The sequence below is a fragment of the Phoxinus phoxinus genome (assembly GCF_949152265.1).
Source record: "Phoxinus phoxinus genome assembly, chromosome: 12".
NCBI lineage: Eukaryota > Metazoa > Chordata > Actinopteri > Cypriniformes > Leuciscidae > Phoxinus > Phoxinus phoxinus.
Genome location: NC_136887.1, coordinates 566,540 through 592,965, shown reverse-complemented (window position 1 = coordinate 592,965; position 26,426 = coordinate 566,540). Strand labels below are relative to the sequence as shown.

General features: G+C 40.3%; 2 protein-coding genes across 3 annotated transcripts in view; both read right to left on the bottom strand.

The window, feature by feature from the left end:
* Window positions 1-19,890, bottom strand: part of cysltr1 (cysteinyl leukotriene receptor 1) — a 32,224-nt gene extending 12,334 nt beyond the window's left edge. Inside the window, exon 1 of one of the 2 annotated variants that reach the window (XM_079630752.1) lies at window positions 19,758-19,890. Coding sequence is in view for 1 of the 2 variants with exons in the window: in XM_079630751.1 (XP_079486877.1) it covers window positions 19,758-19,821 (64 nt within the window). In the remaining variant the exon portion in view is untranslated. The remainder of the gene's footprint in view (window positions 1-19,757) is intronic. The other variant, XM_079630751.1, reaches the window with a different exon arrangement.
* An 862-nt stretch (window positions 19,891-20,752) lies between these two features.
* Window positions 20,753-22,868, bottom strand: LOC307008363 (zinc finger BED domain-containing protein 4-like). The gene is made up of 3 exons (XM_079631109.1): window positions 21,935-22,868; window positions 21,458-21,774; window positions 20,753-21,291 (listed from the first exon to the last, which is right to left on the bottom strand). The coding sequence occupies exons 1-3, from the start codon at window positions 22,732-22,734 to the stop codon at window positions 20,939-20,941; spliced, it is 1,470 nt and encodes a 489-aa protein (XP_079487235.1). The 5' UTR covers window positions 22,735-22,868; the 3' UTR covers window positions 20,753-20,938.
* Between the last annotated feature and the right edge of the window lie 3,558 nt (window positions 22,869-26,426).

Genomic DNA, 26,426 nt, shown 5'->3' with positions numbered 1-26,426 from the left:
ATAGAGCCAGAGTGACAGAAAATCTGTCCGGCATTAACCCAAAAGTCCGTAGTATCATTAAAGAGGCAGAGTCTCTATCAAATGAATATACTTTGTCTGTTTTACTGCCTAACTGAGCATAGTCATGTTGTTTGATTGCACATAAAGTAACACAAGGTACTGAGAAATATGAGAAAAGTGCAGAAAAAATGAAAAATAGTCGGAATGTATCCATGGTTCAGCAGAAAACAGAAAAAGTCAAAAAGTCAGCAACAAGACCTTGTTCTAGAGAGGCTTGCACTTACTTCAATGCAATGTACTGTCAATTATCCAGACACCAGGTAGTGGCTGGCAAATGGGGCCAGCAACAAGGTATCCGGAAAGTGGCTAGCAAGTTGAGCTAGCAGCAGGATCCAGGTGGTAGCTAGCAAGGGCAGCTAGCAGCAGGGCATCCAGGTGGTAGCTAGCAAGGGCAGCTAGCAGCAGGGCATCCAGGTGGTAGCTAGCAAGGGCAGCTAGCAGCAGGGCATCCAGATGGTAGCTACCAGCAACAGGCTAGCAACAGAGCATCCAGGTGATGGCTAGCAGGCAAAGCTACCAGCAGCAGGCTATGAAGCAAGGCTACCAACAGCAGGCTATGAAGCAAGGCTACCAACAGCAGGCTAGCAGCAGAGCTACCAGAAGCAGGGTAGCAACAGGGCATCCAAGAGGCAGCTAGCAAGCAGGATACTGACAACAGGCTAGCAGCAGTAATTCCAACAGCAGGCTAGCAATAGATCATGCAGGTGGTGACTAGCTGTGGGGCAATCTGCAGCAGGCTAACAAGCAAGGCTACCTGTAGCAGGCTGCTAGCAGGGCATCCAGGTGGTCAATGTCCAGGTTTTAAGTTCGAAATTCAGCCTTATCCGCTATTAGAATAATCCCAGTATGGAAGAGAATGTCCTGTTTCTCAAGAGTATACTCATTGAAGTTTAAAAGACATAAAACATCACACAAAAAAACTAAAATCTTGAGATCTCAAACACGGCGATCCATACATATGTGTGGCTCGGCTGCCATCTTGAAATGCCTGCCGTGAAATGTAATTGGACAATGAGTCAATAACCAAAAAAAGTTTCAGGGAATAGGCAGATTAGAATTCAAATGCAGTGAAAGACATTTATTAAAACAGACTAGGGCTGTAACGATTTACGATATTAAACCGAAATCGCGACACTCAGATCCACGAACCTGTGTCGCGGTGTGAGAAGGCAGATCGCGATCGACACACCCCTTCCCAGACTTATCTTTCTCTTCCAGAATAGATCCTAGGGCTGTGACGGGGTCTTTTACATATTAGGTATGGGAATTTCAAGCAAAAATAATATTCGAAGATCGCTGGGTATCATTTGATTATTATTCAAAAAATCGCACCTCTCCCCCACACGCGCGCGCGAGCACACACACACACACACACACACACACACACACACACACACACACACAAGCAAACACCAGAGCAAGTGAGCAAAGCGCGCGGTGTTTGCTTGTATGTATGTATGTGTGTGTGTGTGTGTGTGTGTGTGTGTGTGTGTGTGTGTGTGTGTGTGTGTGTGTGTGTGGCACCGACGCGCGCGTGAACTGGAACTCACCTCATAAACGAAACGAAACTTACATAGAAAGCTTGAAATACCTTTACTTGATTTAACGTTAATTCAAAACATAAAGAAATGGCTGCTTAGGCTAATTCGTAGGAAGTGTGCATTTCTCTATATAGGCGCGTTCACTTTGTGGCAAGCGTTATTCCTGCGCTTGAGATGCGGGTCATGCGGAATAGGCAATATATTATTTGTGGTTTACAGCACAGACAGTAAGCCTCGGTTACCTCAGAAGAATTTTTAACATGCTCGAATTATCTCCACAATGGAGTATAGTTCTGTTTGTTTTTCAAAAGTATTTTGTTACAAGAAAACAGAGTTAGCTTTAGCTATTTATTTATTTATTTGGCTTTTAAAATCCTCCCTCCTCGCAAGAATCGCGGTTTGTATCGAATCGTGGGTCAGAAATCGGGATACGAACCGAATCGTGGGTTTGCTGTATCGTTACAGCCCTAAAACAGACAAAACAAAAAGTAATACAGGTCCAATGAAACGTTGGCTACACTTTGGGATACTGATGGTGACATGACAATGTCTTTGTTGTACAACATCACTACTGGGATTTATGAACAACAGCAGAACAGTTCATGGAGAAGACATCCTGTTGAGGCAGAGACTGAAGCCCGGGGAGTGGAGACTCCACCCCGAGGTCCTGAAGCTCATCTGGAGGGAGCTATTTTACGTCTCAAGAAACGACACACTGTCCGTTATAGTTCTCCCCCAATCATCCAGCCCGGCTGGAGTTGGATGCCATGGTACCGACATGGCCGAGCCCGAGTCTTTTCACGTCATGCCTGCCGAGCCAGAGTCAGCTCCGGATGATGCAGCGCTGATCATCATGGCCACGACTATTTTGTGTGTGTGGCAAGTCCCAAGATGACCGCCACTCCAGAGTCTCATCCCAAGATGCCCGTCACTCCAGAGTGTGAGCCCACTGCAGGCCACGACCCTATAGCTCCACCCAAGATAATTTTTTTTCGGGGCAGTAGGTACCTGGTTAAGGCTGCGCCTCCCTGAACAATCTGATCCGGAGGCTTGGAGGCTTCATAGCCTGCCAGATCCGCCCACGCTCCACGGCCCAGGTCCGCCATTGCCATGCCCATGTCCTGTTCCCCTGCACGGACCTGGCCCGCCATCCCTCCCCAAGACCCGCCCCGCCATCCCTCCCCAAGACCCGCCCCGCCATCCCTCCCCAAGACCCGCCATCCCTCCCCAAGACCGCCCTTCTGAACTTTCTTGTCTAGTTTTGTTTTTTGTTGGGGGGATATGTCACGGGTAGTTTTGGTTTTTGGTTAATGTTTCATGTCAGTTATGTTTCCTGCCTTGTCATGTGATTCCCTTGCCCTCATGTGATCTTGCCATGTGACTTCATGCAGCTCCGCGCAGACTGATCGGTGGCTGACTCGAAGCAGTGCATGCCGGTTAGAAATTGTGTCCGACTTGTGTCCGACACCACATGACTGTGACGTATCCCATCAAAGTAGAGATAAACCTTTCAAGAGCAGCCGGAGGACTCAGCCAGGGTAGCTTCTCCAGAGCGGCTGCACGAGCTCTGATGACGACACAGCTGTTCCACGATTGGCCGAATCGACCACGACAACATTCACGTGTGTTTCGTGTTTATTCGAACACCTTCAATTCCACTAATGTTCACAAATCTGTTTTTATAACAGTAGCATCTCTTTTCATGTATCGATGTTATATTGTGTCATGTTTATCCAAATATAATTGGGATACTCGGGAGGAGCTCAGAGTAGAGCCGCTGCTCCTCCACATCGAGAGGGGTCAGCTGAGGTGGCTCGGGCATCTGTTCCGGATGCCTCCTGGGCGCCTTCCCGTGAAGGTGTTCCAGGCACGTCCCACCGGGAGGAGACCCCGGGGAAGACCTAGGACACGCTGGAGAGACTATGTCTCTCGGCTGGCCTGGGAACGCCTCGGTGTCCCCCCGGAAGAGCTGGAGGAAGTGGCTAGGGAAAGGGAAGTCTGGGCATCTCTGCTTAGACTGCTGCCCCCGCGACCCGGCCCCGGATAAGCGGAAGAAGATGGATGGATGGATGGATGGATACATCAAGTATCTGAAACGTCTGGGTATTGGACAAATATTGCATTTATTTCACTTCATCTGTGGTAAAGTATGCAAACACCACGTGAGAGTCACTACGGGAAGCAGAAAGTTTGACTAGTCTCCGTTTTCAGCTCCTCCCCACCTGCAACTCTCGGCGATCGGTCACATCCAGCCACAGCCCATGTAGAACACACCTGTTGCCTTGGTTCATTGTCATTGTCTTGGTTCATTGTTAACATGATGTGTGTCTAGTTTATCAAGCCATAAAAAAGCCAAGCCTTTGTTTTATGTTTGATCATGTTTGTGTATAATTAAACTACACTTGGGTTCTGCAAACTTGCCTCCAGTTCACTCTGACTCTACGCATACATTTAAGGTAAAAAAGCCCTGAGGTAAATATCTGTAACCCAGGTATTTTCTCTGCCTTATCTTCCCTTCTCACGGCTCCACACTATGTTCACGTTATCGCGAGAATTCGCGCTAGTATCGCGAGATTTGACGCAGAGCTTGTGCACTGTTGGTTGGTGTGTGGGAGCCGGTGGTGTGTGAGCCACTGCAATTGAATTCTCTAAACTGCTGGTTTGACTTTTATGCCTGCCAAGCTTTTTAGATGCCTCCACCATTCGGTTAAAGGATAATTCCGGTATTTAACACCTTGAGTCTATATTGTAGTTTGTTTTGGATGAACAAGAGTGGTGGACAACATTTTTTTGACAATGGTTCCTCTCTCGAGTTTTTAACTATAAAAGAATTGGCCATGGACCCATTTAACATTGGAGTCAATGGGCATGTCCGAAAATGTCATTAAAACAACCTTTAACATTAGTTTTCAAAACTGTGCAACTCACCGAGTGATTAGTGATGTTAGTTGATGTTCCAGAAACAAAAAGTGTTGCGAAATACAGTTTCTGTCGTGTTTTATTCGTCATTTTGTAAAATCCCATTGAATTCTGTTGAAGGACTGAGTGCTCGTTAATATAAATGCGCTACCGGAAACGGAAAGGGGGCTGTTTACATTTGGTCGATGTAGTCTTTTTGCTCGCTTCCGTTTCTCATAAGGCTAGCGAGCAGAGCAACTGTGCTCCGGGAGAGTAAGCCAAATAAACAAACAAAAAACAAATTCTAACCATATTGAAAGACGTGACCACTGACCAGTGAAATATGAAGTTGAACTCGACTGTGACCGTGAGTGTCCCGCGAGACATAAACATCGGTTATCGCCATCAAGTGGTCGGGAGTGTGCTAACGCTTCAGATTCAAATATTGAGCGGAAGTTACACGGTTGTGAAGTGTCTGAAAAAATAGTTCCACTGTAGCAAAATAAACGGATTGGAATCATATATTGGTCAAGGTCAAGGTCAAATGTATTTATAAAGCACATTTCCAAGCAGTCATTACTGCCACAAAGTGCTGTACAGAAATTCCTACCAAGCATAAAAACATACTAATTAATCAGAGAGAGTTACACAGGCAAAATGTCCCAATAGTAACAGTAATAGTTAAAAACACATGTAAACATTTTTACAATCAAACATCACAACGTCACAGCACATATTATATTAAAAGATTTATCAAAAAGATGAGTCTTTAAAAGCGATTTAAATGACTCAATAGAGCTAGCTTCCTTAATATTAAGGGGAAGAGCATTCCATAGCTTAGGTCCTGCAACAGAAAATGCTCTGTCTCCTCTGGTTCTCAGTCTAGATCTAGGACAGTCTAGAAGTCGCTGGTCATTTGACCTAAGTGCTCTGACTGGGGTGTGCATAGTTAGCAAGTCTGCTAAATAAGACGGTGCTAATCCATTTAAAGATTTAAAAACAAATAATAGAATCTTGAACTGTATTCTAAAAGCAACAGGCAACCAGTGGAGGGACGACAGTACCGGAGTAATATGATCAAATCGTTTTTTCCCTGTCAACAGTCGAGCGGCTGCATTTTGTACTAATTGTAAACGGTGAATAGACGACTGATCTAGGCCATAGTATAAGGAGTTACAGTAATCCAAGCGGTTTGTAATGAGAGCATGTATAACTTTTTCTAGTTGACTTTGCGGCAAGTACAGCTTCACTTTCCCCAACAGTCTAAGCTGAAAAAAGCTTGTTTTAATTACTGAACTAATTTGTTTCTCTAATTTAAAAGAACTATCAATAATAACTCCAAGATTTTTTACAGATGGGCTGTAGTTGGGGAGTAATGGGCCGAAAGCCCTGTTTAAACCTGAGATATCCGGCTTCCCAAAAATTATAATTTCAGTTTTTTTGTCATTTAAATGTAAAAAATTTAGTGACATCCAATCCCTTATTTCACCCAGACAGTTACTCAGTGCTTCAATAGAATTGGTTTTAGAATTTAGAGGTAGATATATCTGGACGTCATCAGCAAAGCAGTGAAACGAAATTTTGTATTTCCTGAAAATTGATCCCAAGGGCAGCATATACAATGAGAACAGGACTGGGCCCAGGATAGAACCTTGGGGCACCCCACTATTAATTGGAGTTTCCTTAGAGTGAAAAGGTCCGAAATTTACAGAAAAAGATCTGTCAGTCAGATAAGACTTAAACCAATTTAGAGCTGTGCCTTTGATACCTGCACAGGACTCAAGTCTTGACAGTAAAATCTTATGATCGACCGTATCAAACGCAGCAGTCAAATCTAAAAGCACCAACACAGCAGAGCTACCAGAATCAGAAATTAAGAGGAGATCGTTAAATACTTTTAAAAGTGCGGTTTCCGTACTGTGACCTGATTTAAAACCTGATTGAAATTTTTCAAATATATTATTTGATTTAAGGTGCAGTAAAAGTTGCTTATAAACCACTTTTTCTAATATTTTAGACAATAAAGGCAGCTTGGAAACTGGCCTGTAATTAGACAAGACAGAGGGGTCTAAATTGTGTTTCTTTAGGAGGGGTTATACAATGGCCTTTTTAAAGGTTACCGGCACAGAACCTGTTAAAAGAGACATATTTATCATATTTAAAATATAGAGTCTGTAGTGGCGGTTTTATGATATTCATTGATCTTTAGTAAAATATAGATGATTCAAAGAATGTCACATGTGTGACTCTCACTTGTAGTGAGAAAAGATTCTTTTTATGTACCTGGGAAGGCAGAAGGGAGAGACACTCCAGAGAACAGACGAACGAGGACCTCTGACCTAGATGTCAGAAGGCCATTTGGTGAAGGAGGGCTTAGGAGTTGGCCCTGGTGACGAATCGAAACTAGTGTTATGGCTTCCTTGTCTATGGAAAATTACTGAATGGAAAACTACTGTGGGAGGAAGGCTCTGCGGAGAAGGCCTTGAAACTTATAGATAAAAGCTAGTTCAGTCTGTCGGGGGGTGTGTCACTCTTCTGCACAGGGTAACAGCTGTGTATGAGACTGCTCCTTCTTGCAAGAATAAATACTTTTAATTTTATAATAGGACTCTGAGTCTCCCTTACGCAGTGATGTTTGTTTGATGAATTTTTGCCACAACAAGTCCAACAGTGTCAAATACGTCTATAAAAAGCTTTGCAGGAAGGCAGTCCAATGAACAGACAGAAAGTCTTAAGCATTGGACCATCTTTAACAAATCTGAAAGCGATATTGGGATAAATTTTTCAAATATGCCTAAGCATAACGGTGTAACACTAGGATCTGCTGCAGTACAACATGTTAATGCCCTAATACTGGACACCTTATCAGTAAAAAATTCACAAAATCGGTCACACAAAATGGTGCTAGGAATAATGCCGATGTGTTCAGGAGGGTTAATTATCCTATTTAGTACGTTAAATAGGACTTGGGGTTTATGACAGTTGTTTTGCACAAGGTTCGACATGTACTGGGTCTTTGCCGCTTTAGCAGCAGACTGGTATTTAGACAAGCAATTCCTTAAAATCTCCAGAGAAATATGGAGCCTGTCATTCCTCCATTTCCTCTCAGCACATCTACATTCCCTTCTGAGAGCACGAGTAATGTCATTTTGCCATGGCTCTCTATTTAAATTAGACTTCTTGCTCTTTAGCGGTGCTACTGAGTCAAGAATTTCAGTACACGTAGAGTCAAATAAAGCCACCAACTCCTCAATGTCCTTGAATGACGAAATATCTCGAGACACTACTGGAGAGGTGTCAAACGCTGCATTAAATAATGAAGCCGTAGATGAATTAATTATGCGCCGCTGACTCATAGGGAAGCACGACTTGCTTTGGGAGCACGGCAGAGAGACAGTAAATAAAACTGGCATATGATCAGAAATACCTGCATCTAAAATGTCCTTTATGGACACATTTAAATTGTGTGACAGTACCAGATCGAGAGAATGGCCCTTGTTGTGAGTCGGGCCATTCACCGATTAAGTAAGGTTAAAAGAATCCAAAATGTTTAAAAAAATCCTTGACCAAAGGCTTAGAAACACAACAAACATGAATATTAAAATCACCAACAATCAAGAAATGATTGTAGGTTAGAGCAATGCCAGCCACAAACGCAGAAAAGTCATTAATAAATTCCTTGTTGATTTTTGGATGGCGATAGATGAGTGCACATGCCACTGATCCATGTAATTTAAGTTTGAGTTCAAAAAGTTGGAGCTCAAAGCTCTTATATTGATTACATGGCGTTTTTTTACAGTTCAGGCTGGATTTAAAAATTGTCGCTAGGCCTCCACCTTTACCCGTTGTTCTAGGACAGCTAAAGAAAGAGCATGACGGAAGAAGGAGCTCTGAGAAGGGGAATAACTCACCGGGTTGAACCCACGTCTCCGTAAGAAGCATATAGTCAAGCTCCCGGGATCGAAAAAAGTGATTTAACATAAAAGTCTTGTTAGACAATGATCTAACATTAATCAGTGCCAAATTAAGAACAGTGTCCTGTGTGTGTGGTAGTTTGGCTCGTGCCAATGAACGGAGATTCATGAGATCCACGCCGCGCTTGGCCGTTTGTGAACGCCGGGGAACAAATTCCTCCACTGGCATACGCAGCTGATCCACAGCGATGACCGCTTCAGGTTGTATCAGGAGTAGCCACCTCCTCTTGAGGTCCAAAGAAGGACAGACAGTTGGTAAGAAGGAGTCGTTTTGAAATCCCGGTTTATTTTTCCGTGTGGACCGTAGATATGCTCTCGCTCTCACGACCACACCACCTCGCCTACTCCGCCTTCTATGCCGTTTCCTCCGCGAAGCTGCACTGGAGGTAAGCTGCAAATACGCCGGCAGAGCTGGGAGTGTAGGAGGGAGTGCATCCGAGGACTGATTCCCATAGATAACAGTCGTTGTCCAGACAGCATATTGATCACGAATAGAAAAAAGAGTTTGACGATCGTATACAAACAGAGCTGTGACATTTTGATAACTTGAACTAATAATAACAAACAATATACAGACTAAAACCGGGAGACGCTGCGCCGTGCACACTGCTGGCGCCATCTTATTGCGACAATATATTGTTTATAATCATCAACAAACATCACTAACCACTCTGTGAGTTTAACAGTTTTGTAAATGAACATTATTGGCTGTTTTAATGACATTTTCGGACATGCCCATTGACTCCAATGTTAAATGGGTCCATGGCCAATTCTATTATAGTCAAAAACTCGAGAGAGGAACCATTGTCAAAAAAATGTTGTCCACCACTCTTGTTCATCCAAAACAAACTACAATATAGACTCAAGGTGTTAAATACCGGAATTATCCTTTAGGACTGTGCTGTTTAGAATGACTAAACGATACGGGAACTGGTGAGGCACTGGTCATACGGCACTAATATGCGCTCGTGTATTGTATATGGACATGTTAGCCGGTGCTAGCGCTGGCTGTACTTGTTTTATTGTACTGAATTAGACTATATGCTTAAATTTATTGAATTTATATGAACAACGCACTGATATTTAATGACATTTAAAGCAATATTGATGTTGAATGAGTATGAAGTAGTCAACCACTATTTAATACTGAGATGTATTTTGGACTATGTATTACTGATCATATTTAATATTTATTTATAAGAGTACTCTTGTTGATTGCTAAGTGGTTCGTATTGCTATATGCAGTATTTAAAATTGAAATCATGTACGTGGTGATGAAATTGTGACTGATAATATGATGACATGATGATATTATATGATCATGGTGATTTAGTTGTGATACTTGTTACTAATGTAACTGGTTACTGTGTTACTAATTTCTTGGTCCTGTTTTGTAAAAACGCTGTCTGAAAGCGCCTCTCTCTGCATGCGCACGCACAGATAAGCTTTCTGCAATTGGGTCGGGTCATGTGTCACTCTTGCCTGTCTTCAAAACTTGAGAGCTCTGTGTTCATGATTATTTAGCCTATATATATTTTGGTGGTTGACATGACATGGCCTTTTTTTGGTCCAATGTGTCAAAGTTAAATACATTATAGAAACATGTCAACAACTGTGGTGATCTTGTTCAGAAAGTGCTGTTTTATATGAACATACTGAGCAATCATGGGATTAATCTTCCATTTTTTTCTAAATGTTCAGTCAAATGAATACATTTTCTGTTTATTCAATCATATATTAATAACCCAGATGTCTACTTGTGACTCTGCTTGACTAAAAGTTCAGGCATAATATTTTGAAGCCACCCTTAACTAAAACATTTTGTCCCAAAAAAGGGATATCATTTGCTGTGACGCCATATTCCTTTTTTTTTTTTTTTTTTTTACTTATTTTTTATTTTGAATATTCTTCAGATCTCCTTTTACAGCAATTACTTCCACTCAAAAACAATATCCTTGGGTGTCAAAACATAAACACGTTCTTACATATATGGTCAATTCCACAGGAGAATATGTCCAGAGGTACAAGTAAAAGAAGAAATAAAAAAATAATTAACAACATTTAAAGTAAACAATATGAACAGAACAAACATCAACTTAAAACAAAACATGGGTTGTATACAAGTTCCCCTGTCAGAGAATCAAGAGTTAGATCAAACCGTCCTCCATCACCTTCATTAATGGTGCCCATCTTTCAGTAAAAAGTTCCCTCTGTAATCTCAATGAATATGTAATTTTTTCCATAGTGTAAATATTTCTCAAAATTGTTAGCCATTCAGCTTGGTTTGGCGACTCCTTTTTAAGCCATTTTACTGTAATTGTTTTCTTTGCTGCTATCAGTAATATTTGTAATAAATACATATTTTTCCTACTGTGTATCACCACTGGTTTCATCCCTAGAATTGCTATCAGAGGATCTCTTATCAGTTCAACATTCAGTACTTTATTAATATATGTAAAAATGGATTTCCAAAAGTTATCCAACAATGGGCATTGCCAAAAAATATGTGAGTGAGTTGCCATTGTCTCTCCACACCCCCTCCAACATTGACTTGATTGATTTGGATTCATTCTAGCCACGACTTGTGGTGTTCTGAAAAATCTGTTATTTATCTTCCATTGAAATTCCTTCCACAAATTGGCGTTCGTGACTTTGTGAGCCTGAGCACATATCTCCAACCAAACTTCTTCACTTATTTCAAGCCGTAACTCCCTGATCCACTTGTCTTTCACATAAAATGAATTATCTCTTGTAATTGAAGCAATGATTTTATAAACATTGGTTATTGGTTTCCTCATACGTTCTCCACCCTGAATTTTTTATAAATACTGTTCTAAAAGGGAGGGCTCTATTAATCTGTTCCAGTTTGGGTGTTTCAATATGAAGCTCCTTAATTGCAGGTACCTGAAAAAATCTGTTCTTGGTAATTTAAAGTCTGTTCTCAGTTGTTCTAATGATTTGAAGTTGTTGTTACTAAATAATTGGTGTACATAATGAAGGTTTAAAAGTTTCCAATTTTTGAATCCTGTATCAAGTCTCAGTGAAAGAAAATCTCTAATGTAAGTAATTGAACTCAAAACGGAAAGATCGCCTGTCAACTTAAACATTTGTTGTATTTCCTTCCAAGCTACACATGTTGTGTTCGACCATTCTCCCAAAAGATCTCTGGTGGATTTAATCCCATTAAAGGGGATCACTGACAAAGGCATATCAGGACTGTAACTTTTTTCCATACTGAGCCATCTTGTACTTGTGTCATCTGATAACCACACTATCATTGCACGTAATTGTGACGCTAACCAGTAATGCTTCAAGTTGGGTACGCCTAAACCCCCTTTAGTTTTTGCTAGTTGTAAGACTTTATATCTGACTCTGGGTCTCCTACCCTGCCATATAAATCTTGAGATGAGACGGTCCATAAGACCAAAAGTAGATTTAGGTGGAGAGATTGGTAGAGTTTGAAAAAGAAAGAGGATCCTTGGGAGAACATTCATTCTAATAGCCTCCACCCTACCTATTAAAGTAACTAAATTGTTCATGGGGAGTGCTTCTGTCTTAGTCACATTTATTTTATAACCTGAGTAAAATCCAAATGACATCGTCTGCGTATAGCGACAACCTGTGTTCCTCTCCGCTCACCTCAATACCACTAATATCTGTGCTATCTCGTATTAACTGTGCTAGGGATTCTATACTAAGGGCAAAAAGGAGAGGCGAAAGAGGGTCCCCCTGCCTGCAACCCCTCCCCAACAGAAATTTTTGTGAGAAACACCCATTTACCCTTACTGACGAGCATAACAGTTGGACCCATTTAACCCTCTGAGGTCGGCAAACGCGCAGGCGCGTTTTGCTCGTTTTTTTTTACATAGCAGCAAAATAGACCTACAATACTTTGTCAGTTTTGTTCATACAGACTTAAGAAATATGAAAAAAATAAGCTGTTAAATGTCTACTTTTTTATGTGTCCACTTACAATCGAAATAAAACATTGTGCTTTTGTAAAATAAAGAAAATATACAGGGAGTGCTTTATGCCTCTCCGTCTCCGTGAACTTTTTTTCTGAAGCACGTCTCTAAACTCAAACAAAACTCAGCGAATACTATTCACTCAGACATGAGCTATATATCTCTATAATCATATAAGTGTGTAGTTTTAAATTATCTAATTCAAAACTAAAACAAATATTCTCTGTTTATGTAATCTATATAAAAAGAGCGAGAGATCAGCCGTTCTCATTATCGTTCTGGCATCTCATTACTCTGCTAATGTGACACGCCCATCGAGAGCGCAAGCTATTCAAACACAGATCTGAGGCAACACATGCAAACCAGTCAACGCCCACAACAGCTGGACAACACACTCGCTGTGAGGAATAATAATATTGTGATAATCCTGGAAATTTTACCTCAAACGTGCTGGAGTGGCCTAACAACGGATCCAGCTGCAGATCATCAGTAAGTGCTTTGTTCTAATCGCGATATGAAATGGTGTCTGTAAACCGCAAAAGACTGTTTAAATTTGAATCGCGTTTCTGTGTTTGAATGAAACTATCTATATTGCCTACTGAGATGAGTAAAAATCGACTGAATACGTTGAAATAAAATGTATTTGTATAAGCAACAAATTAAACTGCAAATTAACATTTATGCCCTAATATATATTATAAAAGACGATATGTTACAGACGAAATATGAAAGACAACATTTCGTTTTGGATAGATTATAACGTTTTTACTGCCACATCAAAACCTAATTTACAAGGTGCAAACAAAATCTTAAAAGGTCAATATAAGCCTTCTCTTTAAATTATTTTTGTGTTTTATTAGTGACAAATTTGGGGAGAGGATAGCCTACATCCAAAACTTTCTGAAAATACGAATGAGAATTAACTGCACAATTACTAGAAATGTTTACCTTGGATATTATACAATTTGCAAGCATAGGCCTACACAGTTTGTGGAAAAATACACTTTTTTTTCAAGATGTTTCCAACTCTGAACCAATTCTTTAGTAATATATATGTGTGTGTGTGTGTGTGTGTGTGTGTGTGTGTGTGTGTATGTATGTATGTATATATGTGTGTGTGTTGTCTTTGCATTCTATCTTGTGGCTCAGTGACACTTGAATGAAAGCTCATTAGTATGCAGCATTAGCAGGTCTTTGTCTTCAGGTGTGAATGAGGACATTATTCATGACCTTGTTGGATTATTCACGCCCACCTGCATATTGCCTTTCCAAACAAATTTAAATCAATCTATTGTTTAATGTGAACGATTAGCCTGGATAATTTTCAGATCATTTTGAAGTAAACACTTTAGCCGACAACATCCATTAGTCAAAAGTATTGTGGGAATATGTGAAGTTGGTCGTTTGTGGTCTTATATCAGAAAATTTAAGTTTGAGTTTTTTGAATAACCACGCATAAATAATATTCTCTCAAAAATGCAAACATGTACATACATGTTGCTCACATATTATGATAGTCATGTTCGTGCTAAATAGAGTGTAATTACACCTTTGCCATTAATATGTTTATAAGCAACTGAAAAAATACAAGTATCAGGGCATATCAAAACATCTCAAGGACCCCAAAAACACCTTAGACTCCAGAGGGTTAAGTAGTTATAGGATAGCAGTTGGGCGGTTTTGCAGCAATTATCTGAAGTTCAGCGACGGAGCGGGGAGAAGTGCTGCCGTTCAGTTCGACCCCATAACCGGAAGTCCATATTCCTTTTTTTAAACGGGAACAACACCTCAGAAGGACACAAAAGCCGCGTTTCCACCGCGGGAACTTTCCCCAGGAACTAGGAACTGTGGGGTGGTACTCGGTGTGTTTACACCGCAGGAACCAGGGTCTAAATGAAGTTCCGGGTAAATATTTCCCCCTTCGAAAGTCCCTGCTCGCGAGGTAGTACTTTTTCAAAGTTCAGGAACTTTCGGGGGCTGAATGGTTGTGTTCACGCCGCATTTTGATTGGATGACTCCACGCAGCATTCTAATTTAACCGGCATTTTTAAAAAATCTATTGCGGTTTGTGGCTTCATGCAGTAAGAGTTGTCTGTCTGCAAATATGTAAAAAAAAAAAAAAAAACCCACACACACACAGCTGGACCGACGACGAGGTTCAGGCTTTATTAAGCATATTTGTGTAACAGGAATTATTTATTTTTTTTACTTTAATTTCTTTCCACCGTTCAAAAGCCTTCCCGATAACTATACGTGTCTTGGAATAAACACGATTGTATTCCCTCGCCCTAATCCTCCTCCTCCTCCTCTTGGGGACTGACTCAGCCATGTTCAGTTTCTCTTGTTGATAGACGCTGGCTTCTTCTTCAGCTCCGACTACGCGTGCAGCCATCACCGCGCACGAGCGCAAAACCTCACAACACCCGCCCGCCGGTGATTGGTTTGAACACTGTTTATTTTGGTTTTGAGTGGTAGGTGAAACCATTTGTTTTTGTGTGCTAATCTCAAAGAAGCGTTTTTTTGACAGCTTGCTTATGGGGCAGGCAGCTAGCGGATCGTTAGGAAAGATTAGATGAATGTGATCATTTATGTTTGGGCCTGAAATCGCTGATACAACCTTTAAAGCGACAGTAAACATGCTGCCGCTTGTCCTTAAAGGGATAGTTCACCCAAAAAAAAAATTTCTGTCATTATTTACTCACTCTAATGTTGTTCTAAACCTGTATTAATTTCTTTCTTGTGCTGAACACAAAAGAAGATGCCATCTCAAAGAGGCACAAAATCTCTCTCGGACCTTCACCATGACTGTTCCTGCTGGTGATGATCTGCCTAACTCAGCCAGAGCTGCTGAGTCCGGAGCCATTTTTAAGAAACTGCTGAAGACGCATCTTTTTCGGCAGCACTTGATCCAGTAATACTAACTCTTTCTCCACTATTCTATCTAAAAAATAAATAAAAAAAACTGCGAAGGGTCATAGCACTTACATACTGTTGTCCTACTGCTAGTTTAATTGCTTCTATTGTTCTCAGTTGTAAGTCGCTTTGGATAAAAGCGTCTGCTAAATGAATAAATGTAAAGATATTTTGAAGAATGTGGGTAACCAAACAGTTGCTGGTCTCCATTGACTTCCATAGAAACAAATATAGCCTACTTGTCACGGTTGAGGAATTCATTGACGCTCCCTTGCGCTGTGTGTGTGTATTTGTGGTGAATGAATGTGTGTGTGTGTGGGCGTGGTCGCTGATTATCCTCCGGGGTTATCAGCGACAGGTGTTGTGCATTACCACTGCCTATTGATACTCACCTCATGCGTCTTGTGTTTGTCAGATCGTTGTTTTGTGGATGTTGCCTGTTGTGTTCCTGTTTCTTCGGCTCCTTGTGTTTCCTGCCTTTTCTTCGTCTGGAAGTTTGCCGTTGCAGTTTATGTCTTCACTCTTCACCAACACTGGGTTCATCACTTCACGTCTGACCATCGGATAGAGTTGTCCACGCAAGCCTGCGCTGCATTGTCATCATCGGAGATTACCATCGCCCTGAGAAGGATCTTGTGATCTACACACCTCTCTTGTGAACTGCATCTGCGGTCCTCCAACACTACTGAGAACTTTGTCTGCTTCCCTATTCACTCTGAGACTGGTGCTATACATTCTAATAAAGATCTGTTTTACTTGCTATTGTCCCCTCTATCCATTCGTTACACTACTATGGAAGTCACTATAAACTGTTTGGCTACCCACATTCTTCCAAATAACACAAGTTGGGCATTCAGCACTGGGGGCAATGTCGTCACATGTGGCAGGGCAGCGCTGAAGCCAGAAACGGTCGGGCTGGTGTTCCTGGCACGGAACTGATACTTGATGGTTGAGGCTTGAAAAGCGTACAGTGGTTAACATATTTAAGTTTGTAATTACCTTATTTTCCATGTAGTACTCTTCCTTATCGCCTATGTTCTTGAAATACAGTATTTTATTTCATTTCACATTTTTAATTTAGGCCTACCTTATGTTGCAGGTTTGCACTTTGAAAGAAAATATATTTTAATTTCAAAAAAGAAAGAAGAAAGTTGATGTGAGAGTCTTGGGCCCAGAGAGCAAAAATGATGTAGATGAAACTTTTTTTACCTTTTACCTAAAGGTTTACCTCTTAAGAAAAGTGTGGACCATTTAGATATTTTACTCAAAGCAATAAACTACTAAAAACTAACAATGTACATATTTCTAATAATCAAAAATCTCATCATAAGGACAAAATAAAGTTGACTAGTAAGTCTTTTTGTCTTTCCTTACCATCTCTAAATAATTTCCCAAATTCTAACATTGTTTATTATTAAATACTCTATGTTTGCTGCTCGCCGTGTTTCTGCTACTGTTGTTAAAATAACCGCAGCGTCTGCAGCTCTTAATGCGGCACTTTACGTTTTCAGCAAGGGAGAGAAGAAAAGCACATAGAGCGGATACGGCTTGAATGTAGCACTGATATAGATGTAGCTCTGAAAAATCATTACAAACCACCCTGAGTGCTTGTGGTGTGAACCCCTCCGTTGTTTTGACGCACTGCTCACTTTAATCTGTAGAAATGGTAAAATGCGCAGTTATGTCTTGTGGTCGGGATGGAACCAAGCCATGGTCTGGATCTGGACCGCGGTCCGCCATTTTAATAACACTGGATTACACCAATTAGTTACGCTTCCTTTTGGGTTGTTCAGGGCACCGGCTCGTGGACAGGATCCTCCGGCCGCGTTCCCCATGTGCCACTGCCTATCTGGATGAGATCATCATTTACAGTAATGGTTGCTGCTGCATTTGAAACATCTGCGTGCTCTCCAGAGATTATTGCTGAGAGATGAGCATTAAATATTAAATGGAAGACAGGAGGTGAGTAAGTGGATCAAGTGCAACACGACTAACACCTGTATGTATCTGATGACAGTAATTGGCATGGAGGGACAGCATCAAAGCACGCTGACTGTCTGGGAAGCGTCCTCTTAACCACGCCCACATCCACTTAACCACGCCTCCCAAATCATGCCCGTTCTCTTAGCCACGCCTCCACCTCTTAACCACGCCCCCATCCTCTTAACCACGTCCCCATCCTCTTAACCACGCCCCCACCCATCAACCACGCCACCGTCCTCTTAACCACGCCCCCACCCCTTAACCACGCCTCCCAAATCATGCCCGTCCTCTTAGCCACGCCTCCACCTCTTAACCACGCCCCATCCTCTTAACCACGCCCCCACCCATCAACCACGCCCCCGTCCTCTTAACTACGCCCGCACCCTTTAACCACGCCACCGTCCTCTTAACCACGCCCCCACCCCTTAACCACACCTCCCAAATCATGCCCGTCCTCTTAACCACGCCTCCCAAATCATGCCCGTCCTCTTAACCACGCCTCCCAAATCATGCCCGTTCTCTTAGCCACGCCTCCACCTCTTAACCACGCCCCCGTCCTCTTAACCACGCCCCCGTCCTCTAAACCACGCACCCATCCTCTTAACCACGCCTCTTTGCCACTACACCGTGGCAACACAAGTGAATTAACACAGAAAACTGCACTGGAAACCCACAGTCCAACACACACACACACACACCGGGACAGAGCTCGTTTAAAAGCCTGATGGACTCATGCTACTGTAACTAAAGGAAAATACTGCTTATTTCAGTAATATTTGCACATTTCATTAACATGTATTTTAAAATGATAGTTGATTAAAATATAATTTGATAGTGCAGCTGAATATGGAATCCATAGAATTGTAATGTAATTTCCTATTTGCAACTTCTCAACTTAATTGATCATAGGGCAAAAATAACTGTGCTTCATTATTGGATAATTTGCACATTGAACAATGTCTCAGTCCAGGACAGTTTGACTGTGACCTAAAATACAGATATTTATTTTTATCTAAATATAGCTATTTAGAGTCTGCATTCATCATTCACACAATCAAAAAAAAAAAAAAAAAAATTGTATTCATTGGACATTTTTAATTTTATATAATAACAATTATTTAAATAACAATATTTTCGAAATGCATTCATTTACATTCCTTAGAATCAGAATAAATCTGTTAATTATGAAAAAATAAGCAGCTAAAAAGTGTGAATATTGTTTAAATATGGCTAACTGCTATATTAATAGCTAATCTATATAATGTATGAGATTGGCTTATATATAATAATATTGATTTAGTGATAATACATTTTTACACCTGGTTATTGTGTATTTAAACCAATTAGTTGAGTAGTACATAATGTGTTTCATTGTTAGACTGACTGACAAATATGCATCACATTAAGTTCATTAGTTTATTACAACTGAGTTCAAATGGATGGCAATATTGTATAATAAATCTTTAATATACATAAACTTTTTGAGTGCAGATGCTTTTTAGGATGTTGCCTGTAATTAGTTTAGCCAAATGAGGACATTAATGAGATTAAACTGCTAAACGCCTGGCCATGAAATAACCAATAACAAATAAACTACAATTACCAATACACAATTATTGATCCACAATGTTCCCACCATGGACAATATGAGTTAGATCATAATAAAGTTGCAAATGCACAGTCATTAGATGAATGGTTGTGTTTATATTACAGAAAGTGTTTCATCAGAGAAGATTCTCCTCATGCTGATCAGTTTCACATCATCGATGTAAAGAAGTTTAATAAAGGGAAAAACATTGGGAACCAAACTACATTGGAGCCCCTTGACTTCCACTATACACACACACACACACACACACACACACACACACACACACACACACACACACACACACAGGCTTATATACCACATGTTCAACAGGAGAAAGTCACACAGATTTAAAACAACAACATGACAACAGAATTGTCATGGGTGGAGAATAAAGTGTACAAATAACCTATTGATAATGTTTTATGCTTTTCTTTGATGGGTGTCAACTGTCATTTTCAATTTTATAACATTTAAAACAATTAGTTCAGCATCAGATCTGAGCAGTAAGAGTAGAAATCTAATATGTGGCAATGATATAAAGTTATATGTTAACTTGTTAATAATGTATATTAAATATATGTCGATATATCTTGAGGAGATCAGCGATACTCAGCTTTATCTCCTCATTCAACAGGATGTGTTTCACAAACATCGACATAAATGCTTCTTACACCTCATTACACACGATTTAATCCAGACGTCATTCTACTTCAGGATCTGTGATTATTCTAAAAACAGCTTTCATACAAACTTTAAATTGGCGCGTTCAGGTTTAAATAATAATGCTTGCGATCGACTGAGAATAAGCGAGTAAAGAAAGTCGCTGTCTGACCGTTATGTGTCCGTCTTCGGTCGCCGTCCGTCTCGGTCAGATGCAGGCTTCCGTCCCTCCACATAAACCCTGACTGGATCTGGATCTGGATCTGGAGCGATGAGGAGTTGGCGAGGATCGAGTGAGCACTGCCTCTCTGGCTGCGTTTACACTTGGCATTGACATGCGACCTGTATCTGGATGTTGTCCACATACACATTGAAAAGACAAGTTAAAACACGCCTCTGATCGGAATGCTATCCGATCAGCGTGTCCAGTTTCGGAGGTAGTCGAGGACGCATTGTGATCGGATCTTAGCAGTGGTGGAGGAAGTACTTAAGTTTAGTACTTAAGTAAAAGTACAACTACCCTGAAAAATATATACTTAAGTAAAAGTATAATTACTACATCAACATCTTAAGTAAAAGTCATAAGTACATACTTTTAAATTTACTTTAAAGTATTTTTTTAAGTAAAAGTACAATCAGTTGTCTCGATGTCTGGGCTGTTCAATTGTAATAATCACAAACAATTTCTATTGTGTACTGGAAAGGGTTGTTGTGCAAGCTCTCTGCAATACTGACACACTGTAAAAATCTGGTTATTTACTTATTACTCATTAAATATTAATTAAGCTAAGCCAATTATGACATACAATTTATTTTATTTTTACTATACTATTAAGAGCAGTAAAAAAAAAACCTCAAAAGCACACAGGTGAGTGTTATTCTGAACACTTTAATCAAATTTGTATGACCAGTTTATTCTGCTCAACAACAGTTGCTTTAGTCCTTTACCTTGTCCTGCATGGGGAAAATGAGCTAAAACTGCATTTGAGGCTTATACTCCATTGATTACAGAAAATCCAAAAGCATTAGGCTAATAATGTATAACACATTAGAATGAGAAAAAAATAAGCACCAAACTAAATTTGACAAGGGTGAGTGCTTCTCCTAAAACGTGCAAGCAATATTGCTATTTAGAACTCTGATCAACCTAACATTAATAGGACAAAAAAATAAAAGAATCTATGTGAAAAACAATGAAGTCAATATAAAGGCAGATGTTACGATAAGAAACTTAAAAACAAAGGACCTTCAAATAAAAATTTTGGCCAGGCAATCAAAGGTCAAAAGGGCAAAATGCCCCTATAGAACATGAGAGTATTAGAGCCCTAATACTGTATTTGGTTCTGCATAGCATTACCAATAGTTTTTGTTCAATTTCAACAAAATTTGGTTCTCAAAGCTTTTTGATCCTAGCCTGCCTCTTTTTGCAGAAAAAATGTGCCCTGCTGTGCTAAACATTCGTTCGCATGCTGCTGATGCGGGCAATGGTGTGTTGAGCTTCAGGGACAAATTAAAAACTGTGGGCACTGACTTGAGTATGTCCATTGAGGTAGAAGTGTTGGCCAGATAGGCATCCAACTGTTTTGTGGTTTCGTGGACATTTCCCTTCATAAGGCCAAAAAAGTCTTCCTCCTCAGATCCAGAATGGCTACCAGGTGATGATAAGGCTGGCTCTTCCTCCATGTGTGTCTTGATGTAGTCCATGCCTGCACAAAAAAAAAAAAAATCCAAACATGAATGAAGAGTATTTCTGTCTAGCCTTTTAAAATACCAGTTAGCTTTGAAAATAACATATATTGGTTAAAATGAACCACTACCCATTATTCTATTAACAAATGAATGCTTGACAAATAAATTATTTAAATGACTTACCCAACTTTAGCAAGTTTCCATTGCTTGTCCATGATGTGCGAAACTTAGGAAGTAAAATTGCAGCAGATATGAGTTCTGGGTCATTCATCATTTTTCCAAACCGCTGCTGTATTCCTTCCTGAAGAGCAGAGATCAGTGGCTGGCAGAACTTGGATGAAGTTTGGAGGCGGTCCAGCTTCACAGTTAGGAGCAATATAGTGGGTACCAGCCATCCCATGTGGACATCCACCTCTCCCTGCAATATGTTGAGTGCCTTAGAGACTGTGTTCATGGTTGATGCATAGTCAGACAAGAAAGCAAGTTCTGCAGGGCTGAACCTGTAAAACACCATGTGAGAACATGCATAATGTCAGCATGATAAGCATAGGCTATATTGCAGTTCAATTAAATGGAGTAAATCATTAGTAAACAACATTATTTCACACAATCAATAGCCTACCACATCACAACTACGTATCTGCTCCATGACAAACTTACATTGGGACTTTAAGTGCAATGGTCACTGCTCTGACTGCTCCTTCTCCACTTTCCCTAATTATCCTAAGTATTCGCTCAACTGCAAGGAAGAGGGAGTTCCACCTGGTCTCAACTGGACGGATCAATTGCAGCTTGCACTCCCTCTCAATAACCTCTGCAGCTGTAGATGACCGGGCACTCTTATTCCAAAGAGCTGAGCACTTGGCAAATGCTGCACGAGATATCTTCTTGTACATAACATTTGATTCAGCTTTTCTAGCATCTACGGTTGAGATCAAATTCAGAATATGACAGGCACAACAGTGATGCTTTGGAAGCTGATATTCAGAACACTCATCTTCTTCCTCCATCAAAGCTTCCACTTCAACACCCTCTGTCTCCTCTTCTGCATCCTCCTCTTCACTGTCATGCACACCTTTACTCTCATCTTTAGTTGAACTTCCTTCATCTTCACATGCATAAACTCGGAAGGCCTTAATAAAGTTTGAGGCATTATCTGTTGTGGTCCTAACAATTTTTTCACGGATGTTATACTCACTGTGAATATCATTAAGTGCACTGGCTAACACATCATAAGAATGTGTCCCTTTCAGCCTTTTACAAGCCAGAGCCACAGACTTTCTTTCTAGGGTATCTGGGTCTATCCAGTGGGCAGTAGCCCCAATGAAACTTTGCCTATGAGCTGTCCAACAGTCTGTAGTCGTGGCGATATACGTAACAGTCTGCATTGCATTCTTCAATTTTTCTTTCATTTGCTTTGTGCACTTATCAATTCTCTCTCTCAATGTTGTACGTGACATGACTGTGTAATCAGGTTGAGTACAATGTATTAAATCAACAAACCCAGTCTGTTCTACTACTCCAAAAGGGTGCAAACCCTGGACAATAAAGTTAACCACTGCAAGGTCTATGGTCTTCTGAGATGCTTTGATGTCCTCAAGTTTTCGCTGCTTTATTGAAGGACCTCCATCAGCAAACAATGTCCCCTTCTTCTTAGAAGAAGTTGCTGCCAAGTACTCCTTCAGAAGTGGTCTGTGCTTTCTCTATAAAAGATAGTGACAACAGAATTAATACACGTTTAGCATTATTAGTATTAGTATTTAGTAATATGGTCAATCTACAACCAAAATAAATCTCACAACATAATGTATTTTTTAAAATACATTTTTTATAAATACAAATATTTTTTAAGGGTTCAAGAATTAATCTAAACCACTACTAGTTAAGTGCAAGTGCAAACACTAACCTTACATTTTACTAGCATATTACTTTGTAATGACTGACAACATGTAAGTAAGTACCACACAAGCAAAAAGCTACTTTATTTGCCATGTTAAACTAAGAGTTTGGACCCTAAAGTTACAGGATTTTAACTTTACGTTAATACAAAACCACTGTATGGGGCACTGAAACGCGAAACCAACATATGTTTGCAAATTCTAAAAAATGTCATGATATTGACGAAAAACAACTGTCATAGTGCAAAATTGTTCACAATCGAATCAAACCAAGATATAGTTTTGCCTGCATGCTTACTTGTGAATGTCAACTAAATACCCAATGTTGAATGGTTAAGAAGCTAGGGGCCGTATAAAAACATTTTTTCATCGAGTCAAAACAAACAGCTATTTTAGCCAACTACGAATGTACAGATATAGCAGTAGTTTGCTCATCTCCAAAAATGTAACGTACTAGCAAGCTATCGTCCCTGCTGTGCTAATAACCAGCTAATGAAGTTGCCCTGTTAGGGTACCACAAACTTACGTCAAACAAATATTATACTGGTGTGATATTTTTGTTATGTTGACATCCGTTTTTCTATAACAGTCATAGCACCATGTCATAGCAAGTTTGTAAATTAAATATTAATAACTAGCATTGCATGTCTTACCTCTATATGTTTCTTCAAATTTTAAGGGGAGTTTTTAAACGCCAACAGTTATTTGCGTTGAGGTAGGCACTTGACACATTGAAAACGCCAGGAGTCATACTTTGAACCTTTAAATTCAAATAACTTGCTTAAATAAGGCCAGGGATGTCTCTCAGAATCAGAGCTGCAGGGCACAGGCTCAAGCTCAGTCGACGTTGTTGGCTCTTCTTCGTCCATGTTTGATATTTGGTGTCCACCGGTCCGTGTCCTTTTCTTCGATTTACACTTCCGCTTGTGTTGTTTCAAAACGCGCGCTAAGCGTGTGAGTTCTTTGACCAATCAGATCTCCGATCTGTTTCAACGTGCATTGGCCAGCAACGCCAAAACGTCAGTCGACCAAAAAAAAATTATGCAAGAGATTTGGAAGGATGTAACGACACGTATTTTAATAATGTAGTGGAGTACAAAGTACAAATAATTGCTGAAAAATCTTAGTAGAAAAATACTTCGTTACATTCCACCACTGGATCTCAGTGTAATGTAAACGCAATCCAGCCGTCGTGTCTGCATTCACAGGTGGACGTCATATAAATCCCCCAGTCTCCCCACGTGGCTGTCAGAAAATAATGGCCAGACGCAGTTTAGACAATAAATGTAATTTATTTGAACCTTACAATAAACGTCAATATTTAAAACAGTTTATTTAGACTTACACGATACTGTGTGTGTCATTTTTCATTTTAATTGTGCATCATTATCTGAACGAGACGATCGCCTGTACAGTCACAGCTGTGAGCATGAGATCTTAATGAAGAGCGTGCGCTGCTTTGCCAGAGGAATAATAGGTATAAACTTTGTTTTAAATGTGTGTTTGGGATGTAGCCTATGTAGCTAAAGCTTGAAATGTCCACTTTAAAACTAACAAATTCGAATCGAAAGCTAATACATTCTGATTATGTAATGCGTATGAAAAAGCGCATCTGCTTAACAGCGGAGATGGAGATGTTTTTAGCCACTTAGAAAACAATAGTTTATTAATAATATGAATGGCTCTTCTCATTCAGCACTGCGGGAAAAATATCAATTCCAGGTTGTAACAATCCACCTTTTTTACTTCAGGCTGTGTTATCTTAAATGCACAAGGGGTTCTTTTGAAACATTGACCAAATTAACAATAACCAACTATAACATTTGACAAACAGTATCTTCTGTCTACTAGCATGAAAGGAAAACACTCACCAAACAAATACACTATTACAGCTCACAGAATAAAGCTTTATATTTTCACACATTCAAATGACCCACACAACCCCCCAATAGTTCAATGTCCTTTCTCTTTCAGTCCCGAAATTCACCTAAAAGTCCAAACTAAATGACGGATATTCTGTCCTTTATCCTGATGGCTGCGAGAGAGTGAATAATCCAAGGCCGATGCCGGTCAATTGTCCCATAACATAGCAAACAAAAATAGTAATCCACAAAAGAAAAGAAACCAGTACGCGATCGTTGGTTTGCAGTTATACCACGCACATAATAAAACAAACAAACAAAACAAATCGGTCTCACCAAACTCCGGTGAATTAGTCCAGCCAGCCACCTGGGAAGGTTATTTAGTCACGTCCTCAATTTGGTGACGCACCCGTATTCCACTCATTACAGACGGCGTTTAGGTCCCATAGTCTGTTTTCCCAGTTGGAATGCCTTCTTTCTCTCTCCCACCCAAGAGAAAACAGTTTACCAATGCTAGTAGCATGCGGCAGCAGCCCTGAGTACGGGCGCCACTACCTCTGGTTTCACACACCTGGTTTCCTACAGACCGCCCCCTATAGATATAAGTTTGCGTGTGCGGTGATAAACGTATCGGCCGACCAGTGGCCTAATACCAAACACCCTTCATATACCATTACACACAGTGGAATTAAACATGAAAAAAAATGATACATATAAATAAGTACATATACATATCACTCAGACATTATATGAAACCTACAGACCTATATGCCTCAATGAAGTACTTAAACTCCTTGCCGAATTTTAAGAAACATACCTAAACTAATGTGGCAGTGTCACAGTCCCCCCCCCCCCAGCCAGAGGTACCGGAGGCTGAACTCCCAAAGTAGGGCTTCACGTTAACCACATTAACGGTATCAATCTTTCCATTTTGATCTTTCCACTGTATTTGGTAGTTGACAGGGCCTAATTTTCTCACCACCATCACTGGCCCCGACCATTTAGGCGCAAGCTTGGATGAGAAATTCTCGGATGCTTTTGAGAGTGGGTGAGTGCGGACCCAGACCAAGTCTCCCGGCAGGAGTTGTGCACCTCTCCTTCGGGCATTATAATACTTGGCTTGTCTGGCCTGACATCCCCCAACCCTCCTCTTAACCTGTTAGCCTTCAGCGCCACTTTTGAAAAATCCCCAGAAATAGCATACCCAACCTAAAAAAGATTCAATTAATTTACCCTTTGTCCTAAAAGCTCAAGTATGGTCTCATTTGAAAGCTGACACCTGCCACTTTATTGGAAATGTAGAATGAATTATTGTCATAATGAAAAAAAAATTATGAATAGCTTCAAAGTTGTGTAAGTTATTAGAATTTTATTTTTATGAAACATCTTCAT

Bases quoted from the DNA above. Each gene is read 5' to 3' on its own strand.
- LOC307008363 (XM_079631109.1), bottom strand. From the start codon at position 22,734: ATGTCACGTACAACATTGAGAGAGAGAATTGATAAGTGCACAAAGCAA. The intron at 21,775-21,934 runs GTAAGTTTGTCA...GGTGTTTTACAG, and splicing joins ATTGCACTTAAAGTCCCAAT to GTTCAGCCCTGCAGAACTTG. The intron at 21,292-21,457 runs GTAAGTCATTTA...TTTTTTGTGCAG, and splicing joins TGGAAACTTGCTAAAGTTGG to GCATGGACTACATCAAGACA.